Source organism: Rhodamnia argentea, chromosome 10 (genome assembly GCF_020921035.1).
Source record: "Rhodamnia argentea isolate NSW1041297 chromosome 10, ASM2092103v1, whole genome shotgun sequence".
Classification (NCBI taxonomy): Eukaryota; Viridiplantae; Streptophyta; class Magnoliopsida; order Myrtales; family Myrtaceae; genus Rhodamnia; species Rhodamnia argentea.
This window is the reverse complement of record NC_063159.1, coordinates 2,313,147-2,337,847: the sequence shown is the minus strand read 5'-3', so window position 1 is coordinate 2,337,847 and position 24,701 is coordinate 2,313,147. Positions and strand designations below refer to the sequence as shown.

Sequence of the window (24,701 nt, the reverse complement as noted above, 5' to 3'; positions counted from 1 at the left end):
AAATATTAGCAACCCCTTCTTCAACGGTTGCAGTTGAACAAGCATTTAGTTCCGGAGGATTAATTTTGGACTCTCGCCGTTCAAGATTAAGCCCGGACTCTGTGGAAGCTCAAGCTTGTGTCGGCGATTGGACGAGGGCGAAATATCGACACCAAGAGTTAGATCGTGAACACGAATTTTTTAGCGATGATGTTGGAGATACCACCGCCACGGGTACCACAACGGGTAGCGACGATTGACGATGAGGTAAGTTGGGGTTCTCAAAGGTAAAAAGAACTACATGGGCTTTGATTCTTCTATCCCCAAGAAGATATGTAGGTCGCTTAATGATAATTCATTAAGTTCAAGCCCATTCCTTCTTTTTTTTTTTCCCATATTTTATTACAATGTACAATTTAATTGTATTTTATAATTTATAATTTATTATATTTATTTTATTATTTATTATTTTAAAAATTATTATTAAAAATGAATCGGAATGAACCGGCGGTTCCGAACCGGAACCGCCGGTTCCGAAGCGGAACCGGAACCGGCCCGGAACCGCCATTTTTCACGGCCGGTTCCGGTTCCACCTTTTCGTGGAACCGGAACCGCCGGTTCCTGAATCGGAACCGGCGGTTCCACCGAACCGGCCGCGTCTAGATGAATGTCCCTTCCCATTTTCTTTCTTTTCTTCAACCGAAAGAAAGGCAGAAATTCCCTCGGATTCTCCTATAATCTCTCTTTCTTTCTCTTCTTTTTTTTATGATTATGTCTCACCTTTCAGCGTATGATGGTTACTACCGGTCCGTTCGTCACTCATTCCTACACTATTGCAAATTCAATGTATGCTAAAAATAAATATGTGACATGATTTTTGTTTAGAACCGATATTAGTTTCAATTTTTATGCAGAAATAACTGACAAAGATCAATAAAAATTTAGGTGTCAACAATAATGCACCTTATGAAAAACCAATTTAATCCTAAGAATAAAACTGAAATTGAAAGAAATTGCTTCGAAAGAAAAATGTTTCGGAGGAAAATTTGGCAGAGCATTGACTTCTTCCTTTTATATCCTCAAATCACCTTCAATGTTTATTGGAATTTATGTACAATTCCACCTTTAACTCACACATTTTTATGATCTTCTCCCCTTCCATGATTTCCATGACCCTCAATAATTTCTTCCTCTCCATACGAGCTTATAAATTTTATAACTGTTCCTGCTCTTAGCTCAAGTTGATAGAGCTATTATTGCTTTCACTCGGATCAAAGTAATCCCTATATATCTCATATCAAGATCAATGATCACATATCAAGTCAAAGTCCAGCCGGATGAATTCTAAATCGAGGTTGAGTTTGATACGACTTGACTCTTGAATTGTACTCTTTTTCCTCGACCTATGCCTTAACTTAGAGTTATATATCCAACTATGGGCTACAAATTTATCCTACCAATATTTGCCCTGAAACACTTCACTCAATTCATTTGGTGAAGTGTTTTGATTTGAATTTTAGCCTTCCAGATACTTTGGTCTTTGAAAAGCCAGGCCCATTCAATTGTTTTCGTTAGCCTCGCCCTATCAATAGCAAGATGTACTCCATTTGACATCTCTTCGCCTTCTCCATAACTTTCAAAAATCCCCTTCGTTTCCAAATCTCAACTTCGTGATCTCAATTGCCACAATTGCTGACCGATGTTCATCAACTTCACAACTTTCTCTCTGTAATCGAGTTTCCACTACCCGGTGATCCTTCTAACTCCATCCACCTCGTTTTCGGGGGCTTCCAGGTCTTAGAAATAGAATTATGATGCAGGTTCTTTCATCATCCACCCCAGTACCCTCGATTCAAAGAATAGGAATTATTGAAGATCGCAAGCTAAGTCGATGATCGTATCGAAGTAGTCTCCAATGATCCTGGGAAGCTTCCTGAACTCTTTTTGGAAAAGGAAACCTGATCCAATTTGAGGTCTTGTCATTAGTACCTAAAGGAAACTAATTCCTAAAAAATCACAGTGGAAGAACATGCCTAGGATAGTTGAAACACCAATCGAAGAGTACATCACGAAATTCAGGGCGTACCTTATTGTTCACGGACTAAATGTTGCCTTTGCAATCTCCAGGACGGATCCGGCAACGCTTCGTTGGAGGACAGTTCGTCGAGAGAATCTGTGAGTAAGGAGGACGTTGTATCACTTCTCTAGAGAGAACTGTCATCATATTATGGAAGACGACGTTTCCTTTTATTAAAAGGGAACTCCCTTCTCCATGGACTGCACAAAGGTTATGGGCTTGGCCTACATGGGCGGTCTGTAACCATTAAATAACCCAACATCTCCCACTCGCCCATCATGAGCTAAATCATAACTCTCTTCTCTTTGCAAAGTTCATACTGACAAATAGTACGTGCGACCAGCATACTACGAGAGATCATTGCCATACTTATGTTAGGAGTATATAGCAGCTTAAATTAGACATGACTATTTAGTGTAGATCCAAGATGCAGCACCCTAAATCGATCATTCACATTTACATCTCTCTTCTCTTTAAATAACATATGTTATATTCACAATTATGATTAAGTTCAAAGCAATCATAATTGACCGGTTAGAGAATACCAACTATATGTGAATTAAAGATATATCGATCTTCCCCTTCCCTTAAACCTCTCGATTTCAGTTCAACTTGCTTTTCTAGAAATGTTTCATTATACTGAATCATCCATGATCATTGGCAACACTTTAAAATAGCAAACAAAAAAAAAAACCTTGAGAATAAGTAAGAGTCGTGAGAGCACTAATTGAGGAACTCTTATCCTCAAGAGTCTCACATGGCTTAACAAGTTGAGATAAAAAATTTTGCCAATTCTTATTGATTGAATAATGCATACGTAGTATGAAATACATATTATGGTATTCTTTCCTTCCTTATGAAGAGTGTGTCTTTACAAATAATATCATACAGATGATAGTTGAGATATACCCAATGTTTAATTTGAGTTCACAAATCTACTATCTTTTCAAAGAATCTTTCAGAACTCATCGGCATTTAAAATAGGTAAGGTGACGTGTGGGTTACTTTACCTGCAGACATAATAAACATTATGGCATCATCTTAACACTTAGTTAAGGCGGCATTAGTATTTTAAACTTAAGCTCTCAATTATCACCTAGAAAATAAGTTTAAAATTGCCCTATCTCTATTCATTACACAGTAAATAGAGATGATTACCCGTGTAAGTGAGCTAATCTTTCATCTGTCCGACATACATTCTCAATATAATGCATCAAGTATTAACATGCATGAATATCAAATAGATTTAGACATCTATATTGATAAACAACATCATCAACTGTGAACATTTTAGAGAAAATACAAATATTCAGTATATCAACCTCTACGTAGTTCTAGAGTCTTTACATAATTAAAAAAACATCTCTAGGAATCGGCTTCGTCATAAGATCTAATAACATTCTATGCATAGATATATAATGTACGTTCACATCATTTCGTGCTACCATGTGCTTGACATAGTTATATTTAATGTTTATATGTTTGGTCTTGTAGTGGAACTTAGGATCCTTAATGTAAGTTATTGCTGCTCGACTATCACAATAAATCGATACAAGATTTGCAGCATCTCTAGCAACACCCAAATGATCCAAAAATCTTCTAAGCCAAATACCCTCTTGTGTTGCCACCGACAATGCTACGAACTTGGCTTCTGTGATAGATAAGGTTATACACTGTTGCTTCTTCTTGCTCCATTATATAATGCTATTATTCAGTAAGAATACATTTGCAGAAATGGATTTCCTCTCATCCAAATCTCATCCCCAAACAGCATCAATATGGCCCTCAAGGTACGCATCACTTCCTTGATATGTCAATGAGTAATCAGCAGTTGCTTTCGGATACCTTATGATTCTTTTAACGGTAGTCAAATGTCTTGGGCCTGGTTGGATTGGTATCTACTAACCAATCAAACCGCAAAACAAATATCGTGTCCGGCATACATCATAATGTACATCGGACTTCTAACAGCACTACCATATGGAACGTTTTTCATTTGCTCTTGTATATGTGGAGTTTTAGGACACATCCTACTGCTCAATCCTTCACATTTTGCAATAGGAGTATCAATGGGTTTACAATCTTGCATGTGAAATCATTCAAGAACTTTATTTATGTATGTCTCTTGAGAAAGAGATAACAATCTTTTAGAACGATCTCTCGAAATCTTAACTCCAAGAATGTATATAGCTTCATCCATATCCTTCATTTCAAAATTGGAAGATAACTAACTTTTGGCTATATTGACAAACTTCATATTACTTCCGGCAATCAGTATATCATCAACATATAACGATAGGATCACAAATTGAACTTTGGATCTCTTGATATATACGCAATTATCTTCATTGATCATATAAAAGTCATATGTCATTATAACATTATGAAAGCATATATACCATTGACTCGAAGATCGCTTAAGACTATATATCGATATCAAAAGTCGACATATTTTTTGTTCTTAGCCTTTAATAACAAATGCAATGGGTTGCTCCATATAAATTTCTTTTTGTAATTTTCCATTGAGAAAATCGGTCTTTACATCCATTTGATGTAATTCTATATCCAAACTTGTTACTATTGCCAAGATGAGGCGAATTGAAGTGAATCTAACCACGGGAGAAAAAATTTCCTCATAACCCATTCCTTCCTATTGGTTGTGCCCTTTTGCAACAAGGCGAGCCTTATGCCTCTCAATTGAGCCATCAGATTTATGCTTTATTTTGAGAACTCACTTGTTCCCAATAGCCTTACGTCCTTTTGGAAGATCAACTAATTCCCAAACTTAGTTTGATTCCATTGACTTCATTTCCTCTTTCATCACATCCATTCATTTTTCCTTGTCGGGATGAGATAGAGCATCATTTACATTACTTGGCTTATCCTCTTCTTATGGGATAACCATGAAAGCTTCCCCTTCGATGTCGAAACGTCATCGAGAAATACTTTTACGATATGATCGTGGCAGAAAAAATTGAACTCTTGGTACTTCATTCTCCATCATGCTTCCACTCAGATTAGATAATGACAGTGTCTCATCAAGTGATTGCAATTGAAATTGATCCAAAACTAATTCCCTACTTCTCACATTGCTTTCACTTGGAAGAGATACCCTAACCATATCGTTCTCACTTTCCAGTTTCATATAGAGAATAACTTTCACCGCCCTTCTTTGGAAATTCATTCTCCAAGAATGTTACATCTCGTGATTCAAATTCAGTCACACTCCCACTATCTTGCTCACCTATAAACACATACCCTTTCGAGTGTTTTGAGTATGTTATGAAGATACTTTTTTTGCCTTTCGGAGCCAATTTTCCATAATTATGAGAGGACTCGATGTATAGGCAGCACACATCCCCAAGGTACCTAAATCGGGCTTTCCACCTATGCATAACTCATATGGAGTGGAAGCAACTGATTTGGAAGGCACATGGTTAAGTATATAACCAGCAATCAACAAAGCATCACCCCAATAGACGATTGATAAATTAGCTTACGCCATCATGGACCTAACCATTTCAAGTAAGGTTCTGTTTCTCCTCTCGGCTACTCCATTTTATTGAGGAGTATACGGAATAGATAACTGTCTATCTATCCCCTTTTCATCACACAAATCTCATAACTAATCGACGAGATACTCTCGACCTTGATTGGATTTCAATGCTTTTATTATTTTGTCTAACTGATTTTCTACTAAGGTCATAAATTTCTTGAAGCAATTTAATGCCTCCGATTTATGAGAAATCAAATAGATATATTCAAATTGAGTATAATTGTCAATGAATGTGATGAAATAAACAACATCGTGCCCCGCTCCTACATTCAATGGACCACGAGATACTGTGTGGATTAGTTGTAAAAGAAACTCAGCTCTAGTGCCATTTCCAAATGATTTTCGCGTAGTTTTTCCTACTAGACAATGTTCACATACAGACAAATTGACTTCTTTAATATCGCCCAATAAGCCATTTATGGCTAATCTATTCATTCTCTGTTGGCCAATACTACCAAGCCTAGCATGCCATACATTCATATTATTCTCATAAGAATCAATAGATGTGAAAAGAGAAATAACTCACATTAACATTATCATAGTCAACATCTAGTACAATGAAACCATCAAGGAAATAATCATACCCATAATAATTTGTTCCTAGAGACAAGTCCATACCATATTTATGAAAGTTAATATTAAAACCAAACTTGACCCACACTAAAACAAACACCAAATTTCGACAAATCTCAAGAGCGTACAATACATCATGTGGGAACAAAGTGCGTCTACCATGCATATTTAATCGACAAGTGTCAATCCCTTTTACTTTCATTTTGGAATTGTTCCCGGCATAGGTTCACTTCGCTCCACGTGGAATCTGTCAAAACTCCAAGAAGGCTCCCCTGTCTTTCGTTGCATGGTCAATAGAAACCGAGTCTACAGTCCACAAAGGATTATGTTCAGTTAAGAAAATCGAGTTTGACACAAAAGTAGAACTCTCAAAGGTACTAAGGATATCTACCTTTTTAGGTTCAGCATGGCTGCAAGCATAATGACCCTTCTTGCTATAGTTATAGCATTTTACTCTTGAAATGTTCTTCTTGAAGGGACATTTTCCCTTTGTCTGTTGATTGGTCCTCGATTTCTTTCCCGAGGAGCTCTCTTCCTTGCCTTTCTACTTCTTGAATCCACCAGGACGCTTATACTTGGAGCCCGAAGCTCCAAACAAGCTAGCACCAACAAAATAGATATCAATATGCAGCTTCGCCGCCAGAAGGCGATTCTCGCCCGGCTCGAGGTGGCGCAATGCATCCTCAAAGGTCTTGATGTTCTCATTGTGGGTCAAGTGAATTTTCATGTATTCCCAACTTTGGGGCAAGGAACGAATCATTGCATGCACTTGCTACTCATCGGTGAGTACATGGCCAACAATTTTCAACTCGCTGATCATATTGCCCACACACCCGAAATGTTGCTTCATGTTCTATCCAAGAGGCATTTTGTATGAATCAAGGCGGATAGTGAGTTGCCTCAGCTTGGTTATCGACGTCTGACCAAGTTTGACCTTCCGAGCATCCCATATATCCTTGGCATTCTCAAAGCGTCCAATCTCATGCATGATGTCATTCTCCATACTGGTCGACAACGTGATGCGAGCAAGTGAGTTCTTTCTTTACCAGGCAGCAAATGCCTCTTTATCGCTTCGATGTTGGGCGGTGGTCCCATCCTCAAGCTCTTCCATGACTTGGTTAAGAACTTCAAGAGCCTCTTGTTCTTCCAGTACATATTGGACTTTCAAGTCCCATATTTCATAATTCTCACCGTTCGACTTCTCACCCTTATTCAGCTCATCTACTATATTCTTAGATGTAGAAGCTATTGTATCCGAACATGTTAAAACATATTATTAAAGTCTTTTTGAATGCAACAAATGCATCATATTTATGCATTTTAATTGTATTAACATATAATTTCATAAAAGACCATAGAATCGACAATTCACTAAGTTTTCCATCATCTTCTAAGAGCTCTAATATGAAACTAACATTAATACAATTATTCAATCGTGTTCTTCATAAAGTTACTAAAACTTATTAACACTCCCACTCAAATCACATAAAAAATATATATAACATTGCATTAACTAAGCAAATGTCATCATTGTTCAAAACAGAACATCAAATAACCATAATATTCACAAATGACATCAATTCAAAATGCGTAAGTTCCTAAAAGCCTTGCAAACAAAAATAGAAATAAAACTATCAAGGAAATGTTCAAATATAATCATGCATTGTCAGCTTAATTTTCCTTCGACGATTAACCCATGTCCATTCCATTGTATGAGGAAGGGAATCCCCAAGGTCTTTAGGAGGATCTTCAATCAAATTAGGAACCCATATCGGTACTTTTGAAAAACCCTTTAGAAAACTCTTGGTATTTTGCCGGGCGCATTCTGCACTGCGCCAAGACCCATTCATTCCAAGTGAATACATCTTCGTCGCCCCGACCCTCATGAGCTCATTCAAGAAATGAAACACGAACTCCTTGTAAGGGATGAAATCAAGCACTATGCGATTCATCAATCCATGTCATTCCTCAAGTATGGTGTTCCTTAGTGCATGAAACGCTCTTTCGGGGTTCATTTCTTGTCCTTTCCAAATGATTTCTTGGATCATCTCGTTGACCGTCTTCACATGAGTTATAATGTCACCATCATTATCCCATCGATAATTGACTAATTCCTCAATCATCACATCAAGAACTTGCCTTTGCTCAAGTGTCTTTACCCTTGAAGGTGTTTTTATATTTTGGACCTTCCATTCTTTCTTATGACCCGGCCTCGATGATATTGTTCCTACAACAAATGCAGAACAAAGTAAATTACTAAAATCCATCAATCACGTAATAATTACGAACAAATCGTAATCAAAGACACGAATATCAAACATCCTACAAGCCCATATAGATTTACCGAAGAAAGAAATTTTTTAAAATTTTAAATATATATTTTTTATATTATCCTTTTTTTTAAATTAAAAAAAATAAAATTTAAATTAAATTAATTTGACTGACCCAATTGATTTTGACTTGACTATTGACTTTGACTTGACCTTTGACTGTTGACTTCAACCACTGATTTTTAAAAATATATATTTAAATTTTAAAAACATTCTTTCTTCGGTCAATCTATAGGGGCTTGTATGATGTTTGATTAGTATGTCTTTGATTACGATATGTTTGTAATTATTATGTGATTAATAGATTTTAATAATTCACTTTGTTCTGAATTTGTTGTAGGAACATTGTCATCGAGGCCGGGGCCCAAGGAAAAATGGAAAGTGCGAAATATAACAACATTTTCAAGGGTAAAAACACGTGAGCAAAGGCAAGCTCTTGATGTAATGATTGAGGAATTGGTCAATTATCGATGGGATAATGATGGTGACATTATAACTCATGTGAAGACGGTCAACGAGATAATCCAAGAGATTATTTGGAAATGACAAGAAATGAACCTTGAAATGACGTTTTATGCACTAAGGAACACCATACCTGAAGAATGGCATGGATTGATGAATCGCATATGGCTTGATTTCATCACTTATAAGGAGTTCGTGCTTCATTTCTTGAATGAGTTCATAAGAGTCGAGGCGACGAAGACGTCGCCACTTTGAATGAATGGGTCCTAACACAAGCATAATGCACCCTAGCGTAATACCAAGAGTTTTTTAAAGGGTTTTCCAAAAGCACCGATATGGGTTCCTAATTTGATTGAAGATCATCCTAAAGACCTTGAAGATATTCTTCCTCGTACGATGGAATGTACACAAGTTAATCGTCGAACGAAAATTAAGCTAACAATACATGATTATATTTGAACATTTCCTTTGATAGTTTTATTTCTATAGATGTCTAGAAGGCGTTTATGAACTTATGCATTTTGAATTAATATTGTTTGTGGATACTATGGTTATTTGATGTTCTATTTTGAATAATGATGGCATTTGCTTAGTTGATGCAATATTTTATATATATTTGTTATATGATTTGAGTGAGAGTGTTCATAAGTTTTAATAACTTTATGAAGAACAAAGTTGAATAATTGTATTAATATTAATTTCAAATTAGTACCCTTAGTAGATGATGGGAAACTTAGTGAATTGTCAATTCTAGGGTTTTTTATGAAACTATATTTTAATACGATTAAAATGCATAAAGATGATGCATTTATTGGATTCAAATATAATTTAATAAAAAAAATTGAAAACCACTGCCGACAACCATGTGGCCAGCAACTTTTGGCCACCGCTGCGTCCGCATCCGACCTCCGTTCAAGACCCATAATATACCAATATTTTCGTATTGACGAGCACTTTGAATCTATCTTGTAAAAATCAAAATTTTCTTTCGTCTAAGGCAAAAAAAACCTCATGAACAGTAACTCCGAAATTATACTCCGACCCGTTTACATATTCGACAAAGAAATTCAATGCAAAAAAGATCATGCAAATCAAGAATCACCAACCCTACACTTTGATACCACTGAAGGAAACTAATTCCTAAGAAATCGAAACGAAGAAAATGCCCAAGATAGTTGAAACACCGATCGACGAGTACTTCATGGAATTCAAAATGTACCATATTGTTCACGGACAAAACGTCGCCTTTGCAATCTCCGAGGCGGATCCGACAACACTTCGTTGGAGGAGAGTTCGTCGAGAGAATTTGTGAGTGGGGAGAATGTCGTATCACTACTCTAGGGAGAATTGTCATTATATTATGGAAGACGGCATTTCTTTTTATTAGAAGGGAACTCCCTTCTCCATGGGGCTGCACAAAAGTTATGGACTTGGCCCACATGAGTGGCCCGTAACCATTAAATAACCCAATAGTACCGTGTCCGATTATGACTTGATTCTTGGTTAGAAACCAAAGAAAGTCTCTACTGAGCTCCCTTGTTGGTCTTCTAAAGCGTAATGGATCCCCGATGGCAGCTGCTTTGACTTCCGGTCTCCCGGTTGCAATTGCCTTTTCTTTCCCTTGAAGCCCATTTGGGTTGTTCTTCCGCTTTATCTTCTTGAAATGAAATGAGGTTTTTGTTATGAAATACATGAATGAATATTCATTATGTTCATGTATCTATTATGGTACATTTGTATCTTACATTCTATGTACATCTCCATATCCAATTAATGTTCATCTCTCTATCCAACGTATGTATTAATGATAAGTACATCCTTGTTCTCCTATAAATATGAGCTTAGTTTTGTCATTAGGATGGGTGTCAGAATAAGAAATCTCTCTATTGACTTTCTCTACTCTCTCTGTTTTCTCTCTATTGCATACTTGCAACATAATAGTTTACAACACGTTATCAGCACGAAGATCTACCGACCGAGTGAATAACTTTTGCAAGGTAAGTTTTTTTTTTTTTTTTTTCCGAGTAAGTATTCTTTTTGTTTTTCTTTAATCGACATATACTTCATCGTCTTCTATCAATTCTTCATTTTTGGCCCGAAGCTAATTTCAAATCTAAAAGTATCCTTCTGCTCCCGAAGTGGCGGTGGATATTTGGAAAATCCTTCTAATTAATTTAAGGATTCATTCCGGTACAAATTATGGCAAATATTGAAAAGCCCAAATTCCGCATCCTGGAAGTGAGTGGAAGCAATTATCTATCATGGTGCCTTGACATGGAAATGTACCACCAAGGGCAAGGTCTTGCTAATGCAATTACCGAAGACGGAACCTCAAATGCAAAAGATAAAGCAAATGCACTACTTTTTATCCGTCGTCATTTGCATGAGAGCTTGCAGACTCAATATTTATCCATTCGAGACTCTCGGACCTCGTGGAAGAGGTTGAAGGATAGGTATGACCATACCAAGATCAGTATCCTCCCTTAAGCACAATATGACCGGCAAAATCTCGGATCGCAAGATTTTAAATCGGTGTCTGACTATAACTCCACTTTATTTGATATTGTTTCTCGGCTTGAGTTGTGCGGTGTCGGGCTTACGATGCGTAACCTGTTAGAGAAAACTTTCTCCACCTTCCATGCTTCGAATATTGTATTGCAACAGCAATATCGGCATCGTCAATTTGCTACTCTGAACTAATTTCTGTGCTTCTCACTACTGAGCAAACTAATGAATTGCTGCTCAAAAATCATGATCTTAGACTTGCTGGCTCAAAAGCATTGCTTGAAGCACATGCTAACTTTGAGAAACATACTGGCCATTTTAAGGGCTATAAGCGCAGGTAAGAACATATTCCTCGAAGGGGTGGCAGGAAATTTAATCGCCCTAGGAAATCTAACTTTGGGCCAAATCATGACAAAGAAAAGAAGCCAAAGAAGGTGACTAATGAAAGTATTTGCCATCGTTGTGACATGATCAGGCACCGGTCACGTACTTGTCGTACGGCAAAACATTTTGTTGATTTATACCTGGCATCTTTAAAAAAATACGGGCAAGCATGGTGAATCTCATGCCATTGAAATTAATCCTACTGCCATAACCACCGTTGAGGCCAACAATATTTCTGTTGGTGGGACTTCTCTTGCTCCTAAAGCAGCAAATGCATCCCTGGATATCTCTGATTTCTTTGAGGATTTCTAATCACTTTAATGAGGCATCGGATTGGTGGATGACAACTTAACCTTCGAATTTTATGATTCTAATAATTTTTTTTTTCTAATTGATTTTCTTTAAATGTATTTACCTTTTATTGTTCTCTAATATGATTATGTAATGAAATTCTTATGAAGCTTATATATTTTTTTGATCCTATTACTAATATGCAAATTTTATGATACTTGACACCTAAAGTTGTCAATATAAGTACAAATGGAAAATACCGAGAAAAAGGAAGATGTTTGTTTGCTTGATAGTGCATCAACACACTATATTTCGTAGCAAACACTTTTTCTCGAGTATGACATTGCGTAAGGCATATGTTCATACAATATCGGGTCATGTTCGGATTATTGATGGTTTCGGGAATGCCACAATTATCTTGCCAAATGGCACCGTCCCGCATATTAAGGATGTGTTTCTAAGCAGTAGATCAAAAAGGAATCTGCTCGGTTTCAAAGATGTACGCCGTAATGGGTACCATATTGAGACTATTTATGAGCAAAATAAGGAATATATTAGCATTATCTCTTATAAGATGGGCCTAAAGACCATCCACGAGAAGCTAGAAGCTTCTCCTATAGGTTTGTATTGTGTCATGATTAAGACCGTTGAAACCTACGCTACCATGTCCTGGAAATTGATAAACCCTAATCAATTTGGAATGTGGCATAATCGCCTTGGTCACCCCGACGCTTCAATGATGCGTAGAATAATTCAGAATACAAAAGGACACCCTTTAAAGGATACAAAAGTATTCTTGTCCAAATATTATAATTGTGAAGCTTGTTCACAAGGAAAACTCATTACCAAAGCTTCCATAACGAAGGTTAATCTTGAATCTCCTTTATTCCCGCAAAGAATTCGGGGTGATATAAGTGGACCAATACAACCACCAAGTGGACCGTTTCGATATTTTATGGTACTAGTGCACGCATCCCGTAGATGGTCCCATGTTTGCCTATTATCCATGTGCAATGTCGCATTTGCACGTTTACTTGCACAGATTATAAAACTCCGAGCACAATTCCCTGATTATCCAATTAAAAGCATAAGGATGTATAATGTTGGTGAATTTACATCAAAGAGTTTTGATGCGTATTGTGTTTCACTCGGAATCGAGGTTGAGCACCTAGTCGCATATGTTCATACTCAAAATGGATTGGCAGAATATTTGATTAAACGTATCCAAATCATTGCCCACACTCTATTATTGAGAACGAATCTCAACGATACAACATGGGGTCATGCGCTTTTGCATGTGATAGCATTAATCGGATTGCGTCCCACTACTAGTCTCTTACAATCTCCCCTTCAAATGGTTCTTGGTTATGAACCCGATATTTCATATTTGCGCACTTTTGATTGTGCAGTACAAGTGCCCGTAGCACCACCAAAAAGAACAAAAATGGGTCCCCAACGCCGTTTAGGCATTTATGTTGGGTTTAATTCACCATCCATTATTAGGTTCTTGAAACCAACTACTGGTGATCTTTTTACTACCGATTCACGAGATTGTCATTTTGATGAGACACTATTCCCATTAATTTGGATACCTACAACTTCCATGGCTACAAAACATAAACCAATTAAGGTTATCTCCTGGAATGAAAAGAATTTATTTCAATTAGACCCAAGAACTCCCGAGTGTGAAAACGAGGTGCGGCGCATAATCCATTTACAAGCTATAGCCAATAGGCTTCCCGATACCTTGAATGATGCTGCTAAGGTAACGAAGTCTCATATTCCAACCGCAAATGCTCCAGCTAGAATAATTGTTCTCGAAGGACAGCCTAAAATGGATCAAAATCCACCACACTTGAAGCGTGGTAAACCGATAGGATCAAAAGATATTGTTCCTTGAAAACGAAGGGGAAAGAATTAGGAATCCGCTCTAGAAGAGCTTAGTGTTGTGCTTGCTCCCAAGGAGCTTATTGCCCCCGAAGAGGCACAAACCCATGAAAAGATCACCAACCCTCGGAATACCGAGAATTCCATTATATATTGTAATGAGATTTGGGATCGGAATGAAATCATCATTGATGATGTTTCGCATTCTCGATTGCTCATAAAGCTGTGGATGATGATTGCGAGCCGCAATCTATTATTGAATGTCATCAAAGGCAAGATTGGCCTAAGTGGGAGGAAGCAATTAAGGCTGAATTAGCTTCTCTAACTAAACGAGAGGTTTTCGGACCCGTAACTCGAATTCCCGATAATGTAAAATCTGTTGGATATAAATGGGTATTTGTCCGGAAACGAAATGAGAAAAACGAGGTTGTCGGGTGTAAAGCCCGACTCGTTGCCCAAGGATTTTCCCAAAGACTTGGGATTGATTATGATGAGACATATTCACTTGTGTTGGATATGATTACATTTTGTTTTCTAATTAGCCTAGTAGTCTACGAAAGATTGGAAATACGTCTTACGGACGTTGTGACGGCATACCTATATGACTCATTAGACTCTGATATTTATATGAAAATTCCCGAGGGATTCAAAATGCCCGATGCATGCACTCCCCGCAACTTATTCTCAATAAAGTTGCAAAGATCTTTGTATGAGTTAAAACAATCCGGTCGCATGTGGTATCAACGCCTAAGTGAGTATTTACTCAAGGAAGGATACAAAAAAGATCCTATCTGCCCATGCATGCTTATTAAAAAATCAGAAACCGGATTTGCTATTGTAGCGGTTTATGTTGACGATATGAATTTAATTGGAACTCTAGAAGAATTATCTAAAACTGCTGAATATTTGAAAAGAGAGTTTGAAGTCAAAGACTTGGGTAAAACCAAACTTTGTCTTGGTCTAGAGCTTGAACATAAAGCAAATGGAATAATTGTCCATCGATCATCATATGTTGAAAGATTACTTAAACGCTTTAACATGGACAAGGCTCACCCATTGAGCACCCCCGTGGTTGTAAGTTCTCTAGATCCCTAAAAGGATCGGTTTTGTCCTAAAGAATCTGATGAAGAGATATTTGGTCCTAAAGTACCATATCTCAATACTATTTGGGCTTTGATGTACTTGGCACAATGTACGAGACCAGCTATCGCTTTTGAGGTGAATTTATTGGCACGTTTTAGTTTTGAGCCAACTCGGAGACACTGGAACGGAGTTAAACATATTTTTCATTATCTCCGAAGAACCATAGATTTGGGATTATTTTATTCCAAGGATTCCACTACCTCTGGTTTAATTGGATATGCCGATGCTGGATATAGATCCGATCCACAAAAGGCTCACTCTCAAACCGGTAATTTATTTTGTTATAATGGCTCCGCCATTTCTTGGCGTTCTACAAAGCAATCGCTAGTAGCTACATCTTCTAACCACTCTAAGATTATTGCTTTATATGAATCTGGAAGATAGTGTATTTGGTTAAGATCCGTTATAACGCATATTCACAATTATTGTTATTTAACACCGGTTACAAATTCTCCTATTATAATTTATGAAGATAATGTTGTTTGTATTGCACAAGTTAAAGGAGGATGCATCAAAGGAGATAGGACCAAGCACATCTCACCGAAATTTTTCCGTACTCATGAACTCCAAGAAAGTCGACAAATCGATGTTAAACAAATTCAATCCACAAAAAATCTTGCAGATCTTTTTACCAAATCATTGCCAACGTCAACTTTTGATAAATTAGTATATGGCATTGGTATGCGATGAGTTCACAAGATGCAAGATTGAATAGCCCCAACAGCGGCTATTGAGGGGGAAACATTATGAACTATGCATTGCACTCTTTTTTCCTTTTGACCGGTTTTTTCCCATAGGGTTTTCCGGCTTAAGGTTTTTAACGAGGCAATTAATGCATTCATAAAAGGGAGAGATCATAAGATTTGTGCTCTGTACTCTTTTTCCCTTTTGTCCGGTTTTTGTCCCACTGGGTTTTTCCGACTTAAGGTTTTTAATGAGGCAGTATTATTCAATGCACATAATGAATACAATGAATATTCAAAGGGGAGTGTTATGAAATACATGAATAAATATTCATTATATTCATGTATCTATTATGGTACATTTGTATCTTATATTTTATGTACATCTCCATATCCAATGAATGTTCATCTCCCTATCCAACGTATGTATTAATGATAAGTACATCCTTGCTCTCCTATAAATAGAAGCTTAGTTTTGTCGTTAGGATGGGTGTCAGAATAAGAAATCTCTCTATTGACCTTCTCTACTCTCTCCGTTTTCTCTCTATTGCATACTTGCAACATAATAGTTTACAACAGTTTTCCGATTATAAAAGACAAAAAACCTGTCCCATCATGCCAAACTTTCCTTAAATCCCACCCGTATGACATGGATGAGGACGAACTTACTGCTCTGTTTTCTATTGGCTTTGCAAACCATGCTATATCTATGTTGCTGCCGAAAGAGTAACTGCTAAACATTTCCATGTTTCTAGTATATTTAGATACTCCTTTTAAGTCCATACATGCACTAAATATGTCTCATCAATGGTAGATAAAAACAATCAATTTTTGGATATAGTAAATAAACGGACTTAGATTTTTATTTTTTCCTGAGACTAATCAAACAACAAATAAAAAATTCACCAGAAAACTGAGCCTTTGACATAGTAATAACAAAGAATGGATTAGTTGTGAAAACAACAACGATGAAGTGGTCGATTCGATATCGTAAACAGTTTCGAATTTAACTCTGAAGGAAATCCATGATAGGAAAATTAATAAAATTAACAAAGCTATGCAAATTTGGAAATCATCAAGAGAGATTTTGTCTTTTTAGTGAACATTAGGTGGATTTACTCGTATTGGGGTTGGAAATAGCCCCACCATTTAGTGCTTACCATCCTCAGATGCATATTAAGTCCAATCCTCTCAATCAAGTCATGCCATGTATACATGTTATTTGCAATAATGAGATAGACCCACATACAGTCCAGTTAATCAAATGGCGTCCATACATGGGGGCCAAATGTATGCATTCCATGAAAGGAAAGGATTTTCCCAATTGACGTGCAGCCTGAAGAGTATCATTGATATTTAATTTCAGCCAAACTAGAATAGGGCACCAAAAGTGGAGTTATACTCAAAACCATTTGCATCTTGATCATATAACTATTTACTAGCAGCATGACGAGAGCTTTGTGAATACGACAGCATCTCGCCAAGTGGTAGGGACTAAAAAGGAGCAGGTTCAAGTAATAACATATGCAAATTTATGAGATTGAGCAATATAGCGGCAAACCTATAGAAGCACAGTAGTATTAATCAGCAAAAGAATGAAATATCACGAAGTTATTTATTTGCACTGTTTACTTCTGAAAGTTTCAGGATCAAGGAGGTTTGCAATTAGCTTTTCAAGCCTTCTTGAACTCAAAGTTGGTTTAACAACAAGAGGACTCCCAGAAACCAAACAAGGATCCTTACCTGCCCTGCTGCTTCCTGTACACCAAGCACCAGGTGTGAATCGGCCATCCGATCTAATCAGAAGCTCCTTATCAATCCTATCAAGAACAGGGTCGTCCTTCTCAAACTTACGAGCAAATGGAGCTCCACTCCGGACCATGTCGTCAAAATGTTCCGTTGTCAATGCGATGGGATGCTCCTTGGGAGGATTATCCCACATACTGTAATGCAAGTCGTGATTGACGGTCGTATTCTGGTAGTCCTTGTGGTTGCAGACAACTGTGTGAAAATAACCCTCAGGAGATGACAGGAAATTCGTGTAGTACATGAGAAGCGTGCGAGGGAGATTGTCCCATCCCCAGACACAGAATTCCAGGAATGATTTCGTGAGGACAACCCATGCAGATCCTGGTGATGGAAAAAGTGCTATTAAAGATAGGAGGGCACATCACCCAAAAATTTATGATGAACTCAAGTAAGAAAACAACCTCACACTGTCTACTGCAGAATTATGGCCTATAATGGTTTGCACCATTTCCACAATAATAGGGTGTGGCTCCTCTATTAGTGTAAATATTGCAAGTATTTCAGAGAACTCAACATGCAGCATAATCAACATCATTGAGAAGTATCTGACCAAAAAACAAAAACAAAAAATCATTGAGAAGTTCAAGCTCAGCACGCAAGCTCACAGACATACACACCCATAGCGCACACAAAGGATTTCCCCTAATCAGCCCAACAGTCACAATCAAAACAATATTTTAATATAGACAGGCATCAACAAACAACAGACTTTTTTTTTTTTGGTCGAACAACCAATAGAATTTAAGCGTATCAAATATACCCTAGATAACAACCTATGCACACAGCTTCGCAACTTTTAAGGCTTGAGTAACATTCAAGTCAAAGGTCCCTGACAACAATTTTCTTTTTTTTTTTTTAATAATTGATTTCCTGACAACAGTTACCAACAAGTAAAAGACAATGTTGCACTTCACTCTTCCCCAAAGAACAATTAAATAATTGTGAGTGGCTGTATTACATATATTTCAGAAAACTCTCTCATGAATCTAGTGCAGTGAGACTCCAAAATTAAAACTGGGGTTTTACCCATAAATAATTTGAAAGAAGCTGGTAAAGATCTTCTCTCTTTTGCATAGAACACACCAGATTTCTTCAAATGATACAAGCCCGGATCTATAATGATAGGTCTTGCTCGTTCAACCCTACAAGCATGTACAGGAATTTGTATCAGGACAAATGACTGAAGATGTCAAAATTCGAACACATACAACACAAAAAGGAGCGATACCACTGGAATGACTTTTATACTCACTCTTTATAGCCGAGGTCACCACTGTGCTCAAGGAAATTTAGATCCCTCGGCAAGTATGAGAAGATGTGCAAGAGATCTGGAATTAAAAACATATGAAAAGAAAATAGTCAATCCCAATTTCATACTTGCTCCAACCCTACTTTGTACAGAAGTGATATTAGACAAAGGATAAATCGTGGTAAAAATGAAGACTACTGTAGAATGTAATGGGAGTAAGCTTTTGCACAGGGAGAGTTAGTGTCCTCACAAAAGGTTAGCCTATTCGATTATGGATTTAAAAACACTTGATCTAGAAGGCAAGCTCTTCTAGTTACTATGCATCTGCTGAAAAGTGAACTAAGAGTTTTATGCTATATGGTGCCATCTCTATGTTACTTCTTAATCTCATAGGACATTATGGGCATGACTTAGTTCCACAAAATCATACAGAGAAAGAACTAAATTAGGTAATATCTCATCATCTGTAACTTATTAGAAGTCAATATTCAAAGTAGCATCATGACTAATATTAGATCCCTGAATAAGTGCATCGAGCTTGGCACAGGCCATGGTGCTGTGGCCTTGAGTTCCTGCCAAGCATCAATCACAAGCACAGGGGTGGCCACGCTTGAGCAAGGCAACAGATGATTGGGAATAAATATTTCGGAGGGATTGGTCCATTCAAACGGGAATTGCAGAGCTTCAGCAAAGCACAGGTTGCTATTCTTAGATGATCCAAATGCAAAAGGGGTTGGGGATCAAAATGCATGAGCATGGCATGGTTCAGACTTGCATGGGCTAGGGGGCTTGTGCATGATCGAGTGTTAAGCATGGATGGACAGACTTGGAGGATCAACAAGAGCAACACACTTTATGGATTGGATGATCACGCTCTGGCTAGTGTTCAAGCATGAGTTGTGCCAACAGGTGGACTGGTCATGTGAACCAGGCGTGCAGTGCATGTGTGAGTTGGTGGGTCATGTGATCAGGCTATATAAGGAGTCAACGAGACAACCAACGAGAATGTGTGTGTGAGCCAGTGAACAAGAGGGCGCACCTGAGTGCACCAGCGTGTACCCGAGGTTGCAACTCAGTCAGGTGCGTCCATGAGCGCCAAAGGCAGTTGCTGAATGTTGCAAAGGTCTGCTGGACAAGTTCCAGGGCTAGTTGCAGATAAGGCTCAGAAAATCCAGGGGGATTGGTCTAAAGTAAAGTTGGTAACCACAGGACACATGTAATAATCTGAGTAGCATGTCGTAACAGCTTGTCCCTTGTGTATATCCTGAGTCTGTCTGGGCATATCCAGACGAGAAAGCGTAATTTCAGTGAGTTTGTAATGAGTTTGAGAGGCTCAGACAATGTTGTATTGTGTGAGTTTGAATCAATAAGAATGTTGGAAGTTCCAGCATCTCGTGCATTTCAATCACTCGGTGTGTGTGAGCGTCTGGACTATTCCTAGCCTTGTTCTCAATTCTGACTCGATCAATGAGTGTTTCTATGTGTTTGGTTGTGAAGAATCCTGGGGAGTAACCAGGTTTTGGCCAAGCATGAGAAAGTGTTCGTGACTTGGTCACCAGTGTGATCAGGCGTGCGATGTGACCAGAGCATCCTGGCTTGGTTTGCAGGCAAGGGCACTGTGAACATGATAAAGAGTGTGTATGCTTGTGTTGGATTGTGCTACACGTGGCCTGGCTCTTGGGAAGTGTTTGTGATGGTATGTGCTTCAGTTGAATAGGGTGTGGCCTGGCCAAGGCGTGGTGCGCTTGACGGCATCATAGGGCAGAAACTTTGGTGGCCAAAATTGACCCATGATAACTAGCACACTTCATGCAATAGAGACGGAATGATTACACATGTGAGAATGATAAAATTCACCATTATACGCCTGATTACATAGAGATATATTGATTACTCTCTATCACCACTTCTCCAGTCCATGCCCATAAAAAACAGAGATCCACACACAGAAGTGACGACAAAGAAACGTGTAGAGAATGTTTGAAAATTATTCCAACATCTACCATAACAACTTAATGATGATACTCCAACTTGCATCCACATTCAAAAGGCACACTTCCATTCACCCAAGTCAATAAATCAAACATTACCAAACGGGCAATCCTTTGCACAAAAACAAAATAAATGCTGAACAACTTGCAGATGCCCAGCGACAGCTACTTCTTTTGAGCTTTCATTTTTCTTTTTCAATGTACACTCTGGTTAGATAAGTCACAGGTTAAAGCACGCAATTCAAGAGTGAATATTAGATACCAAATAGCTCCAACTCCCCCATTCTCTTTCCCCCACTCCTCCAACCAAAAAAAAAAATGAAAAAAAGAAAGGGAACAAAAAACCCAGCCCCTTGTCTTTCCACAACAATGCATTACCATCATCAATGGCCCTTGTAAGGCCACTAATGTAGGACATGAATACTATAAATGACTCCTCATAGTAATGGCAAGCTGACAACTCACGCCCTAAAAGTATTTGCATTGGTTCCTAAAACAAACCTAGTAATACCATAAAGTCCACACCTAGCCACTAGCTAGCCACTTCAAACTTCATTCCATGGTTGAATCGACAGTGAAATATGAGATTTTTGAAGGTCCAAACAAGACTCGGATTAAACTTGTTTTTCTTTTGCACTTCTCTTCATTCCTCCACATAACAACACCCAAAACTCCACCCGTTAATCTTCACATTGAAGAAATGAAAGATTAATGATCACTACTACAAAAGTTTAGTTAGCTCAAATTTCACTTGGATTTAAGGTCAACCAACAAAAGAATTCTGCATCAGAATGGGATTGCGTCAAAAGAGTCAGAATGAAGAAGAAATATCAGTAAATGATCGGCTCGCGCAAGGGAAAATAGCAAACCAACCATCTTGCGGCATCAGAGGATAATCCGAGGCGCTCAAATTGATGAACCAGTCCCAATCCTTGGCCCGCTTCAACAGAACCGCGATCGCGTGGAGCGTGGAAGCGATCATCGTCGGGCCCTTCGACGTGACCAAGTCCGCATCCCCGATCACCATCACATTCCGGAACTCCCTCACCACGCCCTCCGACTTGGCATACCTCGCGAGGTCGACCCTCTCGCTCTCAGGCGCCTCGATATCCAGGTGGATCAGATAATAGTTCCTCGGGTGGTACACCGCGTGAAGGAGGCGCTTCACGCGGGGGCCGTCGTCCTTCGTGCCGGTTATCAAGTACGCGAATCTGGGTAACCTCGGGAGCTCCGAGGACGAGCCTCCGGCGGAGAGGGGCGGGGACAAACGCTGGCCGGAGAAGCCGGAGGCGGGCGGCGGGAACTTGGCGCTGAAGAGGGAGAGGAAGAGGAGGAGGCAGAGAGCGAAGGTGATGAGCAGCGGGGCGAGCCATTTGTGGTCGAGCAAGGGAGGAATGTGGCTTCTTTTCATGGCGGATTCAGCAAGATTAGGGCTCGGACACGAGAGGGGGTTTTGACACTTCGAAGACGTCGATTGAAGCCGAGGGGGGAGCGTTTTAGGTGGTCGTGTCCAGCCGAGTTTGGTAGGGAATATGCGTCGGGCATGCGGTGATGTGTCGGTGTCGAAGTGTGCTCAGGAGGTTCAGACTAGCCAAGGAAGTGGGCGTAACCAACCAAGCCTACGAAGCTGCAGATGGCTCCTATTTTAGGAGTCCTATGTAACATTAGCGAATCCAATGTCGCGATCGTATTTATGTAACCCCGTTCGAATGATATATAACTCATTATTGATGAGATCGAGCACCGTCTGCTACTGGATGAGATTGTTGTTGTTGACCTTTCATTTTCGCCGACAAGTAAGTGTACTTTTATAAAGAAAATCACTTCGAAACTCATGATTTACGATCACCCTCAAACTCAATGTCGACGGCTCGCTCATCTCGGGACACGCTACTGGCATCATTGTTGGTCTCCTTCGCAACACTCAAGGCCGCTGCATTGGTGGTTTTGCTCAATCCATCCAGGCCGCTAACCCCAAATAGGTAGAAGCCATTGCATGTTGTTGTGCATCGAAATCCTTCGACATGGCTTTCTTGGTTATGGGTTACGGACCCAAAATGGCTATAGTCCAAAAAGAGTTGTTGACGCGAGAATCTTTTATCGAACTTAATCCGTTCGTTTTCCGGAAAGGGATCGATTTTGGACAGAGAGTGTCAAATACAATAGATTAACACAAGAGGCACGTTATCGTCTTTCGACAACTCAGTATGTAGCAAATTTCGACACGATTCTGGAATTAAATCGATAGGATCGAAACAATGATGTAGGACACAATGCTAGAATTCAATCAACAAGACCGGACGGGGAATTATAGGACACAATACCGGAATTGAATCGATAATCTTGGACAAGATAGATGAAGGGTGCAACACCGGAATTTAATCGATGGTACTAGACCTAGTGAGCGGACGTCGGAATCTAATCGATGACACCTAACTCTAGATATGATACTCGCCGGAATTGAATCGACGACGGGAGTCTAAAAACTATAGCTAGGCTAGGCTAAAGGCTAAGAGCTAGTTGAAAATGCAAGTGTTTTGGGTTTGTTGTGTGTGTGTCTTGTATCTTGCTACTGCAAGGTATTTATAGGCGAGCTCTTTGGTAATCGCCGAGCGGTTTTTTCCTTTGGCCCTACGCTTTGCCCTTTTCCATAAGCCACGTGGATGACGGTTTCCTAGTCTTCACGTCTTTTCTTTTTACCTCGTGGGGATTACCGCCAACCGTTTCGATCGTGGCCCCCTTCCGCCCGCTTTTCTTGCTCTAGAAGGAAGTGGCGCGAGAATTTACCCCGACATGTGGCACATTTTTTATTGGCACGCACCTTGCTTCAGTGTTCGTTCCCGTAGCTGATTATCATTCCCTCACGTGCTTGTCACGAGTCTTTCTTGGATTATTTTAAGTGTCAACACATGCCCCCTTTAAAAGATGTAAATCTAAGATTTACATCTTTTAAAATATCTTCCTCCGGTTTGATGATCTCCAGCTGTACAAATGATGATTACGTTTTCCCCCTAATCTCTTTTCCCGAAACCTTTTCGACTTCGTATCGTGCACTAGCCCTTTTCATCTCGCTTTTAAGGATCTTGAAAAAGCTTCCAATTGTCGTCTTTCTTCATCCAAGGTTTTCCTTAAACCCTAAACCCCCTTCTTTGAGCATTCCAAGCTTTCATGGCGACCGAAACCCCCGAGTTCCTTCCTTACCGTTTCATCGCCCGCTTCGATGAAATCATCAATAGTGATGATGCTGATCACTGTTTCCTCAAGTTGTTAAACACTCAACGAGAGTATGTCGGCCTCATTCTTGTACCTAGTCTCCACGATCACCACCACGTTCCATCGTCTCTTCAATCTTGCTTCACAATGCGGGCCGATGAACGACTTCCTATTCAAGCCTCTCCACTAAAGGATATTTGGTCCATGCCGGCTCAACGATTTAGGAGTTTTCCATCATTTGATGATAGGGCTTATACCCGGTTCCAAAGGCTTCAAGAGGATACTCCAACAATCGGTCTCTAGGAAACGGCGTAGATCGGGACAGCGATTGAGGTCAGCATGTTGTCCCACGATTTGAATAGAGGCCTACCGGGGTCCGTTACAAGCTTCTGGCCCTCCTCTATCAATTGATTTTTCTTCCCATGGGGTCCCATGTCTGTAACCCTTCTAGATACCTTTGCCATAGCTGGTCTCTCTCCTTACGGGGTTTTCGTCAAAAATCTGGGGAAAACCAAGAACTACCCCATCTTTGATGATACTCTTACCTACGGGAAGTTCATTGATGCTTA

General features: G+C 39.1%; 1 protein-coding gene across 1 annotated transcript; it reads right to left on the bottom strand.

Annotated features, from left to right (window-relative positions):
* Positions 1-17,450: 17,450 nt before the first annotated feature.
* On the bottom strand, positions 17,451-22,367 carry LOC115739888 (beta-glucuronosyltransferase GlcAT14C). The gene is made up of 4 exons (XM_030673182.2): positions 21,793-22,367; positions 18,932-19,007; positions 18,706-18,821; positions 17,451-18,000 (listed from the first exon to the last, which is right to left on the bottom strand). Exons 1-4 carry the CDS (start codon positions 22,328-22,330, stop codon positions 17,486-17,488), a joined length of 1,245 nt encoding a protein of 414 aa, XP_030529042.1. The 5' UTR covers positions 22,331-22,367; the 3' UTR covers positions 17,451-17,485.
* Positions 22,368-24,701: the final 2,334 nt, after the last annotated feature.

Coding starts and splice junctions, on each gene's coding strand:
- LOC115739888 (XM_030673182.2), bottom strand. CDS start 22,330: ATGAAAAGAAGCCACATTCCTCCCTTGCTCGACCACAAATGGCTCGCC. Junction 19,008..21,792: donor TCCTCTGATGCCGCAAGATG/GTTGGTTTGCTA, acceptor TTTTAATTCCAG/ATCTCTTGCACATCTTCTCA. Junction 18,001..18,705: donor TTCTTTCAAATTATTTATGG/GTAAAACCCCAG, acceptor TTCCATCACCAG/GATCTGCATGGGTTGTCCTC.